The following is an 18,617-nucleotide window of genomic DNA, read 5'->3' as shown; positions in this document are numbered from 1 at the left end:
GGGGGGGGGGGGGGGGGGTTGTGTTCTTTATAGTGAGAAGTTGCTGTGCATAGGAAACCAAAGGCCAGAGCACAAGGCCTTGAGGACTTGAGCTATTGCTTGAGGCAAAGAATCAGATTTAATAGGTAGCTTCCCTGAGAGAGAATGAAAGGTTATTAAGAAAGGGGGGAAAGTGGTACGTGGGCTCTGTGAGTTTAGCAGCAGAGAGGGGCTCCCCCAAAATAACCCAGTTCCCGGGCAACATGGTAGTTACATTTAAAGAGCTTTCTATATGACAGGAACTGTCTTTACTTACTTTATATGTGGTAACTCATTTAATTTTCTGACAATAACCTCTTCAATCCTATTTCCATTCCCATGGGCGAGGGCAGTAATTTGCACACTTGAGTTTCTCCCTCTTAATCACCCACACACTGCTACTCTAATTGCCCATATAGTTTCAAGTATTTTATTTACATTTTTACTTATATTCATTTTCTGATATTTGTAAAGGCTTTCATCCTTCACAGTAATATGTTGACTTCACTAATATAAGGGTGCCTGGTGAGGAGCACTGTTACTATATCTGAATGAAAATAACTATGAATAAAGTATCACTTCCTTTTTCTTGATAAGTATCTAGAGATATTTTTCCTTTTTTGTATGTATGTTCTGCATGAAACTGCAAAAAATAAACCACTTCAGATCTGATTTGTAATTTGTGAGGGTGAAAAATAGTACTGCTAAATAAAAAAAAAAATCAAGATAAATATTGCCTGCATGCTTAGCAAGACATTCCTTTTATAATCCCAATTAAAACCTTTCTAAATTCTTCAGCTCTTCATGTTTGTCACATACTTGAAGATCTTTCACAGTCTATTTTTACTGACTGGAGGGAACATGCTAATGTTTCTTCACCAATTTGCAGGAAGAATTTACTTTTTCGTTACATATACTATTTTGGTAGTGATTTCCCATCATCATTTTTTTCCCTTACAATACCTAAATCTTAATTTTGGTAAATTCTGTCAGGCAGTTTATCTTGCAATCTTGTAAACTTAGATATAATAATAACCTGACTTTAACAGCTGAGGTTTAAGAAAATTATTTGATAGATATTTCAAAATTATTTTCTACTACAACTGGATTCCTTTTTTCCATAACAGATCAGAAGTTCAGATTCTTTACTTTGATGCTTAAGCCTTAGTATTTTGGCTCCAATCCAATGTTTCTCTTTCTGTCGCTCTTCTTTTTTTGGATGGGAGCAAACCTGCAACCTAGGTATGTGGCCTTGACTGGGAGTCAAACCCACGACCCTTCAGTCCCCAGGCCAGTGCTCTAACCACTGAATAAACCAGTCAGGGCCAATGTTCCTCTCTTATTCCCTATAATATGCAGCCAGTCATGACCTATTCCTCTTCACTAGACTATGTGGAGTTTTCAGGCTGACCCACACCTTCTCGCATTTCACTCATGCTTTTCTCTAGGCCTGCAATAACTTTCCCCTTGTTTTTCCCCAATTTATCTTCTAAACTCCAAATTTGTTTCTCTAGGAAGCTTTTCCCTAGGTACCCACGAAGAATTTATCACCCTTTCTGCATCCCCAACCACTTCTTCCACATCTCTTTTATCAATTGTAGATGTTTTTGTTCATAAGTTAAGAGCAAGGTCTCGTAACTTATGACACCTCTTCATTGCTCACCATACTTGCTATATGCAGTAAACCTTCAAATACTGGTAATAATTTTTGAATTATGATGCTCCAAACTAGGTAAGGCATGTGTTCTTCTCATAAGGATTTTAAATAATGCAAAAACTATAATCATAATGATAAAAAAGAAGATGCTGAGAAGCAGCCACTAAATTGCCATGTGAAAAACAGGTAACAGGGTAGGGTAAGACCTTAGTCAGGATTATAGCCTCAGGCATAACATTGCATATCCCGCGATTTGTCTGGAATCCTGAGTGGCAGAAATGGTGTTATCTAGTATTAAATGAGCAAGTATGTTCCAAAGCTCTATTTGAACAGATATTCATATTTAGTCTAAATTATTTTCTTCATACCAACAAATGCAGATTCCTAGGGGCCCTGATCCCCATGTTTGTTATCGTGAAACCCCCGTATCGCCTCTGCATGAAGCCAACCACACCTGCAGCACACATTGCAGTCATGTTGGGTCCAAATGACAAGTGTTCCAGGGCAATTGGAAAGGAGGGAAAAATAAAAGCAGCCAGCTTTTTTTCTTTTCTTTCTCTTTTTTTCTGAGTATTTAAAACTTCATCATAAAATAACTTGAGGAATGTTCATGATTTAAGAATTTCCTTAAGCCTGGAGATTCATGCTCAGGCCCAGTATCTGCTGTTGGAAAATGTCTCCAGTTTATCTTTGAAAGAAACCCACACTTCAGGGAACCCTACAGCAGTCCTGAGTCTTCTGACATGTGGTCTGAGACTCAAAAGCTCAACAAGGACCCTTTCAAACTCGGGTTTCCCAACTGGCCTATTAGCTTGCACATACTGATTAAGCTGTTGGCTGTCTGCCTCATAGCTGTCGTCTTGCTACTTTCATTTTCAAATGCTATTGATTTGGCTGTGTTGGCAGGTAATGGAATGTCTCAAAGCCCAAGCATGCTACCTGCAGCATATCATTATAACTTCTGTTACTTGTACCATATTCTAACCTTCTGGCTTATAATTAAAACTACATGTGACTGATATTAGAAAATTTCCAGCCCAGGCCTCGTGGCTTAGTGGTTGAGTGTCGACCCATGAACCAGGAGGTCAGGTTTCTTCGATTTCTGGTCAGAGCACATGCCTAGGTTGTGGGCTCGATCCCCAGTAGGGGGTATGCAGGAGGCAGCCAATCGATGATTCTCTTTTATCACTGATGTTTTTATCTCTCTTGCTCCCTCTCCCTTCCTCTCTGCAATCAATAAAAACATATTTAAAAAATAATTTTTTTATTATTTAAGAGAGTTAATATTTTGTATTAATACTTGCATAGACATTGACATATTTTAAATTATTTTTAGATAATTAGAAAATAATTTAATAATTGAAATATGATATTTTAATTTAGAAATCATTAATTACTCTGAAAAAAATATCCATTTTGGCTTGCTACATTTTATCTACACTTTGTTAACATTTAGGGAAATAGTGTGACATAGAAGCAAGGACATTGACTATAGAGTTTGGAGATTTTTCTCTGCTCTGCCTATTACTAGCAGGTCGGTGTCCTTAGACAAATAATTTAAACCCTTTTAGCCTCCGATTTCTCATCTATAAAATGTGAATCATCAATCTTGATCTATCTACCACCCAGGATATTTATAAGGACCAGGCAAGGTGAATCTGAAAGATATTTGAAAAAAATTAAAAACACGATTTTAATCTATATTCTATAAACTCCATAGCATTCTCCTTCTTCTTTTCTTATTCCCAGCTTATTTGCTTAAATTGAGCTAAAGAGAAATAAAGGTTCATCTCTTTGGCAGCCTTTGGGTGTTAGTCTGGTTAGCATCTGCTGCTTCTAAGAACATCTTCCTCCTGAGGTCCCTGCTTGCCTTATGGTATTCCTTTTGCTAGGCTCCAGGCAGACATTGGGGTTACAACTGGGTTACAATTATTTTAAGTAGGCTTCTTCTTTCTCCTGAGTTCCTTTGTAGTCAACATGAGAAGTAGTGCTTGCTGTGACCGTCAGCAGGTACAGATATCAGCTGCAGACAAGATAAAGGGAGTCCTAGCCTTGGCTAACTGATGACAGGGCAGGTATCAGGGGAATGACTTGGCAGATGGGCAGGCCACAGGGATAAGAGTCTAATAGCAAGCCTAGCATGGAGATCCCTGAGAAAGAGGTGGCATGGAAGAAGGTGGGGAATAGGAGGACTGGAGACGTGACCTCAGACTCTGAGGCTCAGGAGTACCAGGGTCAGACTCTAGTCCTAAAATAACAAGATAATGACACAGACCCTTTTATTCAATCGTGGATGTCAGATAAGTCCGAAAGAGCAAGGCAAGTATTTGGTGGCTTAGGCTGAATCAAAAGATCATCACAGGTGACCCAGACAGGAAAATGGGATAGTTGAGTTGTCAAGATGTAGATTTGTAGGGGTCAAAGTTGTCCCAGAGTTTTGGCAGAGTTCAGCCTACAGGTGTTGGTCAAGTGTCCTGACCACGAAGAATTAGAGAAATATTAGGGTTGTGGGCAGGAGCCAGGTCTGTTAATGAATGTCAGTCCTTTTCACAGAACACATTTTCCTTTCTCTCTTAAAGTCATACATTGACCTAAAAAAATCCATAAAGGGCTGGATTTAGATTCTATAGATTTTACTCTCCCCTTCCCCCTTCACTGCAGAGTTCTTATTATTTTTCTACTGGCATTTTCCTATGTAGAGCTCTTAACACTGCCATCACTCTTATTCACAGTTTTCCATTTCTTATTTACATTTCCAAAGGTTCTTATTCACATTTTTCCATTTCGTCTGAAAATTATTTTGTAAAATTTCCATACTTCCAGACAATACTCTTGCTGTTTCTTTAGAAACTCTATTTCTATAATATCACAGCCTAAATTCTCACTCCCCAGCTTCCACCAGGTGTTACAAAGCTTTCACCTCAGTGATTTCATTTTGCAGTTTTTGACATTAAAGCAGTAAAAGATGGCCTCTTATTGAATGCTGATCCTGCAAAACAAAAGCCATGAGGTGGTAGTTTTGTGAAGGTGTCCAATTGTTAGACGGATAGAACTCTGTTCTAATGAATTATAAAGTCTGTTTCCATCCAGTGAGACTATTCTGTGCTCTGAAAACAGCTCCTGGTAGCTGACACTTTCTGCTGCACTGTTCACTCATCCTGAATAATAGATGCTTCCTACAGTGAAGTGAGGGGACATTGGACACAGTTTAAATTTAGGAGATAAATTGATTTTTCACTTTAAAAAACTTTAACATATATGTACAAAATTCATGTACATAAATATATAAGGGATCTATGAAAACAAAGAAATTCTAAGTTAAATTTTGAGATCTTCCCACATTTAGCCCATACTACCACTTTTGGTCAACCTTTGGCTATGAAAAATTGATGCACACAGCACAATGCCTTTGAGTTTTGAGCAGAAAATTAAATTATTGCACTAAGAGAGAGGGGATTGATCTTTTAAAAACCATTTCAACAAGTATAGAGCACATAAAAAGAAATTCTGTTAACCTCCAACCCCATGAGGCATCTGTGTAACTGGGCTTTGGGAATAGTCCATGTCTTTCTTTGAAAACATGTTACAAGATAGGTTTCACACACATTTTTTAGGGATAGACAAAGGAGGCAAATAAAAGGGCAGTAATATGGATGTAATAAGGGGATACGGGATAACCGGACACACTTCAGGAATTCATCTATACAACTGTCCGTGAATGGCACAGCTCTACAGAGATGCATCTGGGGTACCTTTCGCTGAGGGCACACGGGGGATTCCGGATGCATATCCAGAGGCACTGTACCCTTACCTTGATGGTAGCCAGGACCACCTCCATTATGGTGCACTGTCTTAGTGTCAGACCCTTGGCATCCTCTCGAATCATGTGCTCCTGTTAAACAGGTTAATAATTGCTTATACCAGTTCATTAACTTAACTATTTTCAAACAAAATCTGTATAATCCCCATATGAAAACATTTTTATTTGAAATACTTTCTTATTGACACTTTTCAGATGATTAGTTTGTCATATATTAAATAGCCATTTTGCCGAAAGAAGAAATGCTACTAGTAAATATTTACTTAAAGAATAGTACTTTGATTCATTATGGTTTTTTCCCCACTTACAAGTTAATGTTACAACAAAAGAGAGAAACCTGAAAAATGTGAGTCAAAGCTTTTTTCACCTTAATTCCTTGCTTTATGTTCTTTAAGACTAAAGCAGGTCACTATGGAAAAGATTTAAGAGGTGAATTCTAGCCTCTCTCAATTACTACTGATAAAGTCATGCCTTCAATTTATTCTCTTTCTTGGAGCCCCTCATTGCTTAGTCATTACTAGGAAAAGGTTAACTGACTCTATGACTCGATATTTTCAATATTTCAAAATAATTTTTCAATATTTTAGAACTGATTTTCATATTTTACAATGGATTTTTCTCATTGTTCAATGTGGACTATCTCAATCCATTAGTCAAAGCTTCTGTAGGGAAATGATGGTAGAAAATTGAAGACAACAATAAAAATAGAAATTTGCCTAAGAGAAAAATTTTAAAACTACTGAATTCCCCAATTAATACAATCTCCCCCAGGCTGCCACTATTCTAGTCAATAAGCTCTAACAAATATTTATTGAGTGCTTATTATGTGCCAGTACTGTTCCAGATGATTGAGACATATGGCGAATAAAGAAAGACTTTTGCCCCCCTGGAACTTAAATTCTAGCTTCTACAGGTACCTTTGTATGAATTTGAGGAAATGGCCTTATGGGTGTACACAGCTTCAGGAATGCATGGCTTGATTCATGGGTCAGTGCCTTTGGTCAGTAATAAAAGGTGTCTCTTTTTCTTTGGGGCACAGCTCCACATCAGCACGTATGGCTTGGCAAATGGAGCCTGGGCTTTATTTAGACCATTATTTGCTACCTTAGCCAGGAATGGTTATAAAACAACCAGTTCATTAACTCTGTTCAATTCACAAACTGTGCCATCAAAACTAGTGGCTCATCACTCTGTTCTATCCCGTATGCTGTTAGTAGATGCCACGACTTCCTGAAGGTGGTTTCTGTGTATTACCTCTGTAGCCTTTCAGTACCTATCTTGGCAATCATCACCTGCTAGGCATTCAATATATTTTTGGAACTGAATTGCACTTCTTTCACCTTTCTTGTAAAGTTCAACATGCTTAAATAGAATCACATTCCTTTGAATATTGAATGTTGAAACCACGGTATAATGTTTCATGGACCCATGGTATACATGTCTGCATCTCACTGCATCTTTCTGATACAGGGATTTCAACTCAAACATGTGTGTCCATTTAATATTTTTAAACATAAATATTAAATAACCATTGAGGCTCAAAGAGTAATGAAAAATGTTTGCTGAATTATAGGGGGGAATGCTTTAGGATAGGCAAGTAAATACAAATCTTTTATATTAAATAAATCCCGGGCTTCATCAGTCTTGACTAGCTTTACAATGTGTTCTAATTGTTTAATAGATGTTAATCAATAATATATGTGGTGCTGTAGAAAACCATAATTCTTGCTAGAAAAATTTTTCTGGGATTTAACAATAGCTCATTCAAATAAGGGAGTCTCTGAAAGAGGCTGGCAATGAGTTATTGCCCAATGAGTTACCTTTGCGTATGATAAACCCATAGTCTCAGATGTATTTTTCTTCATTGGTTTGATATTGTATTACTACTTGTCTATAAGATGTATTCATTCAAAACATTATGACAAATCTGATCCCATTAAATAGTCAAAAGTTGGGTATACATAATATCCATACATCATGAAGTTCCAGAAACAGGAGGTAATAAATATATATCCAACTGCTAAATAAATACTTGTTTTATGAATCCACTCAAAATTTTAGTTCCCTCATTATTCTATTTTCTTTGATCCTGTGTTCTTTTAAGTAAGCTTATTTTTTGTTAATATTTCTATATAGGATTTCTAAATTTATCCATCGGTACAATTATTTTAAATAGTACTTTTCCAGTAAATCGAATCTGCTTTCATACTAACATATAAACAATGCAAAGGCCCAAAGGTTTAAAAAATTAGTAGTAATATTCTAGTGACATAAGGGACAATAGCTTTGTAAATTTTTAAGTTATTTTTTATGGCTAGAATTTTAAGTTTTTGCATATGATTATAGAGGATTTATTGCTTTGGAATTCAAGTAAATAATTAAATGGACTAATAATTTAAAAACTAAAAAAAAGCAAGGGTCAGCAATAGAAAAATATGATACAGAACTAAGTTATTTTCCATCACCTATGGATACCAAGATTCTATTTTTAGTTCTTCAGATTATTACAGTGTTGATGCACTAACCCTTTCGTACATTTTATTCATAATTACAGATGATTAGTTTATTAAAAGTAGAGTACCTGTTATTAGTTTATTACAATCAAAAGAGAATTAATTGAATTGATAAAATATGGGGGCTCCAAAGGGACCTAACTTAGCATGGACTGTGATTTTTCTCACCCAGCATGCATGTACCCTCTGAGGAGCCAGTCTCCATCCCATGCAGAGTTTATAAGATTTGAACAGGCCTGACTGCAAATCAGGGGTGCCTATGTGAGTTAAGGCAAATGGCATATGTCATTCCCCAGGCCACAGTTGTTGGCTTGGGAATGGTGATAACACTCCATCAGAGCTGATGATGTGCCAGTGGGCTTTGCTGGAATTCCTTGCATCAAGGTGGGTATTCTCTACAAGATTTCTGGTTCAAAGATGTTAGATACTGAGCAGACAGCTATTGTACAAACAGAAAGGGAGGTATGTTACAGTAACACATCACATAAGGAAAGAGCAGCTGAGAGGTAGTAACTGGGTTCTATAACATCGTTTGAGTTCTTAATCAAGCAGTGATAGAAAACAGAGTTGTCCCAGGACTATAAAGTTTCATGTAGAAATAAAAATCCTTCTTTGCTTATGTTACTCTGGCTTTTCATCACCTGGAATTGAAACACTTCTGGCTGATGTAACGATCCATTCAGGAAATGGAAACTTGGGGAGATGGAGTATGTTTCCTAATATCACACAGATGCTAGAAGCGTGGCCAGGGCCATTTCTTTTGTAATGACACACTATGCTGTTTCACCTTCATGGTTTTATAGGAGCAACTTCAACACGTAAAATTCATTTTTCAAAGTAGAAACTAGAAATCCCAGGAAGGTGTACGAGGGATAAAGTAAGAGATCCGAGATACAAAATAATAGTCTGGCAGTGACATCTACCTTCCCTTTGAACTATCGAAATCACTGAATACCTGTAAAAACAATTTTAGGTGATGGTTATGTCTTCTAAATGGATTATTGGCTTTTTATTTTCCTGAGGAAGGGGATAATGTAGGTAATAAAACAGGATTCTGAAATTACAGGGTAGCTATTTTTATCAGAATAAGTAATTACACAGTCAAATGGATTATCCTCCCCCTGTGTTACACACTAAACAATTCTGTGGTACCTAACTGGGAGCTGCCAGCTGGGGGAGGAGACAAATAGCTGTTTCTGTGAGTAGGAGGTGGTATTCTCTTTGTAGTTACTATGCAAAGACAGTGTCCCATTATCTCACTTAGCCTCACAACAGTCCCATGGACCAAGTGTTAAACTGTTTTGCATTTTACAAATCCCACATCTGAACATTAAAGAGGTTAAATACTTTGGCTGGTGTCACCATAGTTGGAAGCACCTGAGGTAGAACTGGAGCCAAGGTGATCTGTGTCTGGAACCCACCCCCATGCGACATTATATTCTAATCCATAAAAATGAAACAGAACAGCCTGTATTTTGACTATAGTCACAATGTTGGCCTATGTGTGATCCACTGATGAATGAATGAATGGATGAAAGAAATGTGGCATATACATACAATGAATATTATTTGGCCTTTAAAACGAAGGAAATCCTGCCATATGTGACAACATGGATGAAATCGGAGGACATTATGATAAGTGAAATAAACCAGTCACAGAACAATAATATGTATTTTAACCAGTCAAGTTCCTATCCTGACTAGCCAAGTTCCTATCACAGCTGCAAAGTATTAGGGATCTCAAGCGATAATAAAAGGCAGGGTTACTTAGTCAGCAAATTCTCATTTATAATGGTGTTTAATATGTTGAAAATTTAATATCTGCTTTGAGGAGTTTCATTTTCCCAATTAGACCTTTTGCCTATAAGACCTCTACACTTTATTGGATTTCTATGACACATTGCAATTTGCATTTATTCACATAAAGCCATTTTAATATATGAAAGGAAGTACGTTCTCTAATTTATTCCAAAAGCAGTAATGCTGCATGCTACAATACAAAGTCAATTAGTAGTTGCCCTCCTAATTGGAAAATGTGAGCAACATGGTGGAAAGGGAAAAGAAAGCAAAATTCAGTCCCTATATTTGACCTGATTCCTCCTTCAAGCGACTGTGAGATCCCAGACACACATGTTCTTAGTCCTGCCATGGTAGATACCATAACCGGTAGGAGGATGGTTTCTTGCAGAGCTGCAGTTAGCTCATCACTTTTCACAGACAACCAGTAATGTTATGAATTCTTATTACCTTTAGTTTCGATAATTGTCCAAGATCTTTAGCAGTGATGAAAATCATCTGGGGTCCCTAGAGATACACATTAAAAAAAAGAGAGAGAGAGAGAGAGAGGGAAGATTTAGTCTTAAAAGCTTTAGTAATAGTTGCATTAGAAATGTGGTCAATAGAGAATTTGCTTTATTTCCCTATATTATTGGTGACTTTTATGCCAGATGCCCTTAGTAGGTCTATTTTACAGATTGGGTCAAAGATATCTAGTACTGCCAGCTTATAATTGTCCTCACAGGTACCCTACTTCTGCAGGCTGTGAGTCTCGGTTACTGAATGGATTGTTGCTTCCATAGTCAGTTTAGCATGTGGATTCAATCAGTGATCTTTAAATTTCATTAATTTACCTTCAAATGAGGCAACTCCTTTACTCCATTCCTTCCCAAAATAAATCTGCAAAATTTTAAGATACAGAGATGAGGAAGGTGAGCCGTTACTCCTGAGGTGCTGTGCCAGTTCTCAGAGACCTGCCCTCCCAAGCCCTCCCTCAGCTGTAGCCTCTTCCTAGAAGCCTAACATCCTGGAAATAAAATACTGGAATAAGCCATCTACCACACTACTGGAATAAATAGCTAGAGGCATATCTATTGGTAAATGTGACAAGAAAAGTAATAACTTTGACTAAGTTCATTGGTAATCTAGAATATTTTCACAGTAAGAAAAACGATCATTCTGGAGTAACAAATCTCCATTTTTTTAGTGGAGCCTGTATATTCATTAGGAAATTAGAAATGACAAAGTTCATGAACACAGCAACTGATTTATTTTGCCTTATTTTATCTCCAGCACCCAGCACAGTACCTAGTGTACTGTAGCAGAACCTCAAAGAACATATATGGAATGAATCAATAAGTGATATAGCTTCATACTGAGAGATCTCAATGCTAGAGAAAATTGTTATGGTCAGCTTTCACAGGGAAGGTCTATATCAAAAGCGAAATGTCGTCGATAGTATTTTTGCTATGTCATGATTTATGTCTTCTCATACTCTACAGAATTGTGCACTAGAAACAGTAGGGCTCATGGGGGAAATAGCAGTGGGCAGCATTGCTGAAGCTTATGTAATTTTGTTAACAAATAATTGTCAAAAACAATAAATGCTACTTTGGGAGGTAGCATGCAGGTTGCTCATTGAGGCTAGTGGCTGCTTCAAGGAATATTAAAAATTCAAAAACATACCCCAAACAAAGAACAACAAAACAAGAGAGTACAGTTATGGGCTGAGACAATACCCATACAAGCAGGGGGAGGGTAGCCAGCCGTGTGTGAGTCATGAAAGGTGCATCGTTCTGGATCGAAGGCTTATGGACAAGTGGACTCTCCCACCACTTGAAATTATTATTTAAAAAATATTTTTATTGATTTCAGAGAGGAAGGGAGAGGGAGAGATAGAAACATCAATGATCAGACTCATTGATTGATTGCCCCCTGCACGCCATACACTGGGAATTGAACCCTGATCTCCTGGTTCATAAGTCGATGCTGAACCACTGAGCCATGCCAGCCAGACAAAATAATTTTTTTTAAATTGGGGATGAAAGGACACTTGCCTATGTAATAACCAAGCTTAGTCCTTTTTTTTTCTTTTTCTGAAGTTTATAGTTCTCCTATTGTATTCCAAAGCCTCTCACCTAGGAAAATTCTATATAAGCCAATTACATGATCACTAACTGGTATTTTAGAAATGCCTTACATATTGTAGCAGAGCAGGGTCTGTGTGGGGGTGGTGTGTGTGTGTATGTGTGTGTGTGTGTGTGTGTGTGTGTGTGTTTGTGTGTGTGTGTGTGTGGGTGTTTACATGTGATTTGGCTACTCATATGTACAAATGATGATACCACACATTAATGGCATAAAGCAAAACTTAAATTAATTTATATTTTATCACCCACTGTTGGCAGTAAATCAATAAAAACATATGTATCTTTGCATCTTGAAACACTTTACATGAAAATATTTTCTATATAATTTCATTGGATAAATATGAGTGTGCATAATTAAGGGCTCAACACAGATTTTAGTTTAAATTACACATTATTTTCATCAGCTTGTCTTCCTCACAGAAAAAAAAAGAAAATTACTCTATAATGGGTGCTTGTTAGGATTATTTTTTAACTTACTTGGCTCAGGATCTAGGAATTGAGAATCCTAGCATGGTGTATCCATTTGGCCATGGTCTAACTTTGCTGCCAATCGACCTTTCTGGTTCTTTTTCCATTTTACTGTGTATGATACAATTATGTGCTTCAAATCCTCTAAAAGATGTCTCCTCTATTAACCTCCATGGGGGAAGTTAATAGATGAAAGCAAAATGTACAGAGGAAAAAAAATCTCATATGGTAGTGCTGAATTTATCTCCTTAAAGAGTGAGGTTTCAGAAAGAAACACAGTGGGGATGTTCTAGCCTAAATCGAATTCTTTGGAGGTTCACAGTAATATTTAAAAAAATTATGTGTGTAGACCAGATAACCCTATAAGTTTAACTTTGCTACATTTTTTCAAGAGATGAAGTGTGATTGCTATTCCCATTATGTAAAATTGATTTGCATAGAATAATGTTATTTGAATGGTCATTATTAAGACATTGTATACCAAACACTTTTTCTCAAAGTGGGTTTAATTAATACTTCATCTGGATCAAATCCACTCAGTAAAACAGAAATCAATTAGCTGGGTTATTGAAAGTAAAATCAAACTTAGTTTAAACACTTACTGTTTGATCTGTCAGAGCAGGGAGAACAATCTGTTTTTCTATTGTGTTTAGAACTAGCTTCCATAGCTCTTTCAAAAGTCGCTTCAGAACTGTTTTCTCACAGATTTTTGCTGAGAGACTCAATCTGAAGTAAAATAAGACATACAATCACTTATGAATCTCCTATCTAGGTTTCAACTTATTTTATTGATTAGAGATTTCCATTTCTCAATACTGTGGTTCAAATACCCAAATAGGCCTTTACAGTATTCAAATACTAAATTTCAAATAAAAAATACATATCAAAAATCTATTTCATCATACGATACATTAGATAACTCACTAATTAGTAGAAAATGAATTCAGACTATTTCTTTACTTAAATTGTTTCCTAAATTGACACCAAGGCTCCCAAAGTACATGATTTTTCACCCTCATTCTCGACTTGTGTTTACCACATGCTCTGTGTCCATGGTTCAGGCCAAACACCAACCAAACACATCTGACCACTACCTGGCTCTGAGCCAACATAACAAGATGGCAAAGATGCATACAATTTCCCTCAAGAGCCGATATTTATCAACTTTATTAATTTTCCAGTTTTATTGATATACAATTGACATATAACATGGTGGTAAGTTTAAGGTGTACAACATAATGATTTGATATACTAGTATGTATATATTTTGAAATGATTACCACAATAAGTTTAGCTAGCATCCATTATCTCACATATTTATAACTTTTTCTTGAGATGAGAACTTTTAAGATCTACTCTCTTAGCAATTCTCAACTACACAATCCATTATTGTTAACTGCAGTCACCATGCTGTACGTTATATCCCCAGGACTTATTTCTCTTACAACTGGAAGTTTGTACTTTTTGACCACCTTCACCCTTTCCCACACATCCCCATCCCCCACCTCTAGCAACCCCCAAAGTTGTTCTGTTTCTCCGAGTTCAGTTTTGTTTTAAGATTCCAAATTTACCAACTTTAATAGGTTTAAGGCATCTGTTACAAATTGTTCCCGTGGTGAGATAATGATGGTGACATCATCTAACATTTATATAACAGCATTGTTTGGTAACCTCTTCTACAGATATTTCTCACCTATTACTGTATACATTTCAGAAGTCAGAAACAGACTCAGAGAGATTAGGGAACTTGCCCAAAGAAGTGAAGCCGGTGAGGACTAGATTCAAAGCCAGGCCCTTTCTCTAAATCCACATGCCCCGCACTGTCCTTGATAAATGTGTTTGTGTACGAAGGCCCAGCAGTACGTGAAGACACACTGCTGCATAAATATTTACTGAATGTCCCAAAAGATGACAATGAACTCTGAGACTTTAAGAAGAGCTAATTAAACGTATTTCACAGTGTGCCAAAGGTGGGTCATACATGTCACGAAAACTTCACTGATGACAGTGTGCTAAATACTCTGTATACTTTTGGACTCAGGAATTATAACCTGGGTTGTGGTTCTGAGAGAGGTAGAACTGACTGCTTTAAATATTTAAATATATAATTAACATTTAAATAATCAAAGTAATAATTAATATTTAAAGGCATGTGACATGTGAGAGGCAAAGGGAGAGATTTCCAAAATGCATTTTCATGTAGAAGTGTTTCTCCTAACACTATAGAATGTGAATACTGAATATATAAAAATGCATGAGCCCTAGTTGGTTTCGCTCAGTGGTTACAGCATCAGCCCGTGGACTGACGGGTCTTGGGTTCAATTCTGGTCAAGGGCATGTACCTCAGTTGCAGGCTCAATACCTGGCCCTGGTCAGGGCGCGTGCAGGAGGCAGCCAATCGATGTGTCTCTCTCAAAGCGATGTATCTTTCTCTCTGTCTCTCTCCCTGCCTTCCACTATCTCTAAAAATCAATGGAAAAAAGATCCTCAGATGGATTAACAACAACAAAAATGCATGAAAACACCTCCTCTGGATAAAGAGGAGAGTTGGGAACCCTGAGGCATATTCATGAAACTCTGTAGCCCCCGTCATTTAGCAACAGTTGTTCAAGGGTAACGTCTGGACATAGGGCAGAAGCCAGCAGATGTCTCACAGCAGAACACCAGGATGTCTCTAGCCTCAGAGGAATCCCTAGGATAATGTAAGATGCAAAAAATCTGCCATGTTGTCAGCAGATGTGTAATTTCCATTTTTAAAAGATCCGAGTTTAAGAATTGATCTTGTTTTTATGGGCAGCTCATGTACTTGGCGTGCTAACGACCTCTGCTTAGACTGGAACTGAATGAATGGGTATAGAATCACTGACATGTTTGCAGCTCTGCGTGAGATTTCTGCCAGCTGGAAGTTTACAGCTCGTTTTAGAGAGTGGTGAGGTTGTGGTAGAGAAAATGAAACATAAACAAATAAGATGTCTTATTTAGAGAAGCTGCACAAAGACAAAGAGAGCCTATACAATTTCTAAGGAGACTTTCTCAAAGCTACCTGGAAGACTTTCAGCTCACTATTGCTGATTTTAAATAACAGGAAAAACAACAACACACCCCAAGTTGGGGCATCTAGCAACTGCTTCCTTAATTTAGTCAGAGATAATCAACTTGATGATGTAAGCCAAAAAGTATATATTTGGAACCAGAGCTGTCTAGATTCTCTGATCACAGAACCAATCAACCAGAAAATTGTCAAATGCCCTGTATATTAGTTGGCCATGGAGATATCCTGTCATATAGTTGATAAGATTTTCATGATAACTTATTCAACTTTTCTCTCACCCCCTGGAAATGTTCATCCCTCATTTCCATATATTCAAACCCAATCCATCTTTAAAAACCCAAACCAAATCAGCCTTGGTTGGTGTAGCTCAGTTGGTTGGGCATTGCCCAGCGTACTATAGCATTGCCAGTTTGAAGGCAGCTCTCTCTGCCCCGCTCTCTTTTCCTCTCTCTCTATAAAAATCATTTAAAAAAACCAACAACAACCCAAATCAAATTTATACTGATTGTTTGACCAGGAGATTATTTCTTTAGACCTTATTGTGTTTACTTGTATACCTTCCTTATTTTTTCCCCCTAATCTTGAGAATAGAATTAATATGATTTTTTAAAAAATCTCCCCTAATAAGTGGCTTTAGGGTTATGCACTCTGAATTACCCCTAGAATTCTTTCAACTCTTTATGACTCATATAATAATTCTTGCCAAAAAATTTCAAATCTCTGTCACAAATTTTGAAGCTCATAGATGTTTTTTCTATCTTTATACACCATCTTTACTAATACTTATAATTATATGTATGATGATGTAATTAAGTATAATAAGAAATAGAAAATTAAAACTGAGTAAAATAGGACTCTAAAATATACTAAAAGGAAGGGTTTACTTACTTCATATATTAGCCCCATTTTATAGACGGTAAAATGGATTGAAGGTCCCTCAGCTAGTAGCTGACAGTATCAGGATAACTTAAAACTTTCTGTATGTCCCACAACTTTTGGTTTACAGTATATCCCAAAATACAAAGTTTTGATAATGATAAATAACATATCTACACACTGCTGTTAGAAATCTAAAAACATAAGGCATTCCAGTAGGAGTTTTCAGAGGATCAGAATTGCTTTGTCCTGCTTTTGATTCAACTTCACATGGGCAACCAAATGGTAGTGTGTTCATGTGGTTCAATCCTGTGTTGCCCATAGTAGAGATCCATACAATAAAATAAACATTTAGGGGTTGTATAAGGTATTAGGTGATAAGAGTAAAAGTCTACATTAAGAAACAAAAGAAATGAGAAGTCTTTCTCCCTGCCTTTCTTTCTCTCTTTTCTTCCTACCTTTATTTCCTTCTTTCCTTTCTTCTTTCTGCTACTTAAATCTTCCACCCTCACTTGCCTGCCTACCTCCTGCTAAGCTAATTACCTACTCATCTGTCTTCTAGACATTTCCTCATAGAGGACAGAAAAGAAGACTTAACATACCTACCAAATACTGAAATCAAAGTGATGGGAACATTAGTTTTACTCATGTGTAAGATTATAAGCAAAGGGAAGTGGAATTAAAATAGAAGTTATAAATATACAGAAGAGCTTTTCCCTAGGTTTTTCTTTGCTTTTATCTTTAAAGAGAAGTATTGCATCCTTCTCATTTGTCTTGGTCCCTTTGGCATTAATTAATTTGCCACAACAATATTAAATGAAGTAACACATGTAACTACCAGGTATGACACCGGTCCCTTGGTAGGCATTCAAAATTATGTTTTGCCTTTCTCTTCTACTTTCAACTCTGGTTTCAAGTATCACTGTTTAAGAAGTCGCGTCTCCGGTTGCTTTAGATCAACAGTTCCCAATTTTGGACACATGTTAAAACATAGGAGCCTTGACTCTACTCCAAACTTATGAAATTAGAACTTCTAAGAGTAGGGACTGAGCAGAAACTTCAAAACAAAACAAGACAAAACACACACACACACACACACACACACACACACACACGCCAGAAACTTCAAAACAAAACAAAACAAGACAACACACACACACACACACACACACACACAGGCAAGCAAACAAAATTTTTTGGTTAAGAACACTGTGTTAGTTGGTCATAAAGGCCTCCATTCTCACCCACTCCCACCAACTAACCTGTACTCTCCACGGAGTCAGGGCCTGTGCTTCTCTTTTTCACTATCTAATGCCTAGACTAAGGCTTGGTACAGATGGGCGCTCAGTAAGTAGTTGCTGGAGGTTGAGTTGGGCAGCTATTTACTTGCCTCCTAATGCCTAGACTAAGGCTTGGTACAGATGGGCGCTCAATAAGTAGTTGCTGGAGGTTGCTATTTACTTGCCTCTGAGCTGAATTAATTCTAGTCACATTTGTGCTATTCTCTTCCTCAGTAGGTTTCTGACACAAAATCAGATATTCTGGACTTAACTCAGTCTTTTTTTTTAAATGTTTAACAGGTTGTAAAACGATACGCTTTGTGAGGAGCATAATATCCTCAAGCTCTTCCCCCTCAGAATAGCAACATCCTCAGTTACCAATATTTAGTTCCTTTCCATGATTCCTTTCCTGTTCAAAATCACTCCTGCTTTTTGGCCACTAGTAATGGACTAAAAGTGTTTTGCTTTTTGATGAATTAATATTGTAGAAGTCTTTTTAAAACTGTCCTACACAGAGGAAAACAATTGTTCCCCTTCAAACCATATCAGTCAAATTTAGGGCAATTAATAAAGAGAAAACTGGGTAGAGAACTTACGTTTTGTCCAAGAAGTCCATGAGAGGTCTTAATACAATCTCTGCATCCATTGCCGCACTGTTCTTATTAGATGCAGTATTTCCATTTGTTCTCATTTGATTTAGTTCAAATCCCATCTGTTTTATACACTCCTTAATGATAAGCTGGAAACTAAAAATAAGGAATATAAATACCTGAATAAAAGCATTTATGCCTTTCTTTGCTCATGTTTTTAAATTAACCCCATGGGAGTTTGATCTGTTTCAAGTAGTGTGAATTCCCTTGCTCATTAATTTTTAAACTTAATTCTTCAGCTGAAAAAAATGTTGTTGCAATGAAAGCTTACTTGGAACTCACACATATAAAGCTCTTCACATTAAATGAATTTGAGTGGGGGTTTGTTTGGCCCTTATCTCTCACAGTAATAGCTGAGGT

The 18,617-nt window shown here is 36.9% G+C and overlaps 1 protein-coding gene across 1 annotated transcript in view; it reads right to left on the bottom strand.

Annotated features, from left to right (window-relative positions):
• UNC13C (unc-13 homolog C (C. elegans)) overlaps positions 1-18,617 on the bottom strand; it is a 557,952-nt gene that overhangs the window by 59,633 nt on the left and 479,702 nt on the right. Inside the window, exons 25-28 of the mRNA XM_005882381.2 lie at positions 18,204-18,353; positions 13,002-13,125; positions 10,256-10,312; positions 5,487-5,567 (exon numbers count right to left, since the gene is read on the bottom strand). Of these exons, the coding sequence (XP_005882443.1) occupies positions 5,487-5,567; positions 10,256-10,312; positions 13,002-13,125; positions 18,204-18,353 (412 nt within the window). The remainder of the gene's footprint in view (positions 1-5,486; positions 5,568-10,255; positions 10,313-13,001; positions 13,126-18,203; positions 18,354-18,617) is intronic.

This window comes from Myotis brandtii, unplaced genomic scaffold (assembly GCF_000412655.1).
Source record: "Myotis brandtii unplaced genomic scaffold, ASM41265v1 scaffold709, whole genome shotgun sequence".
NCBI lineage: Eukaryota > Metazoa > Chordata > Mammalia > Chiroptera > Vespertilionidae > Myotis > Myotis brandtii.
This window is presented reverse-complemented; position numbering and strand designations above follow the sequence as displayed.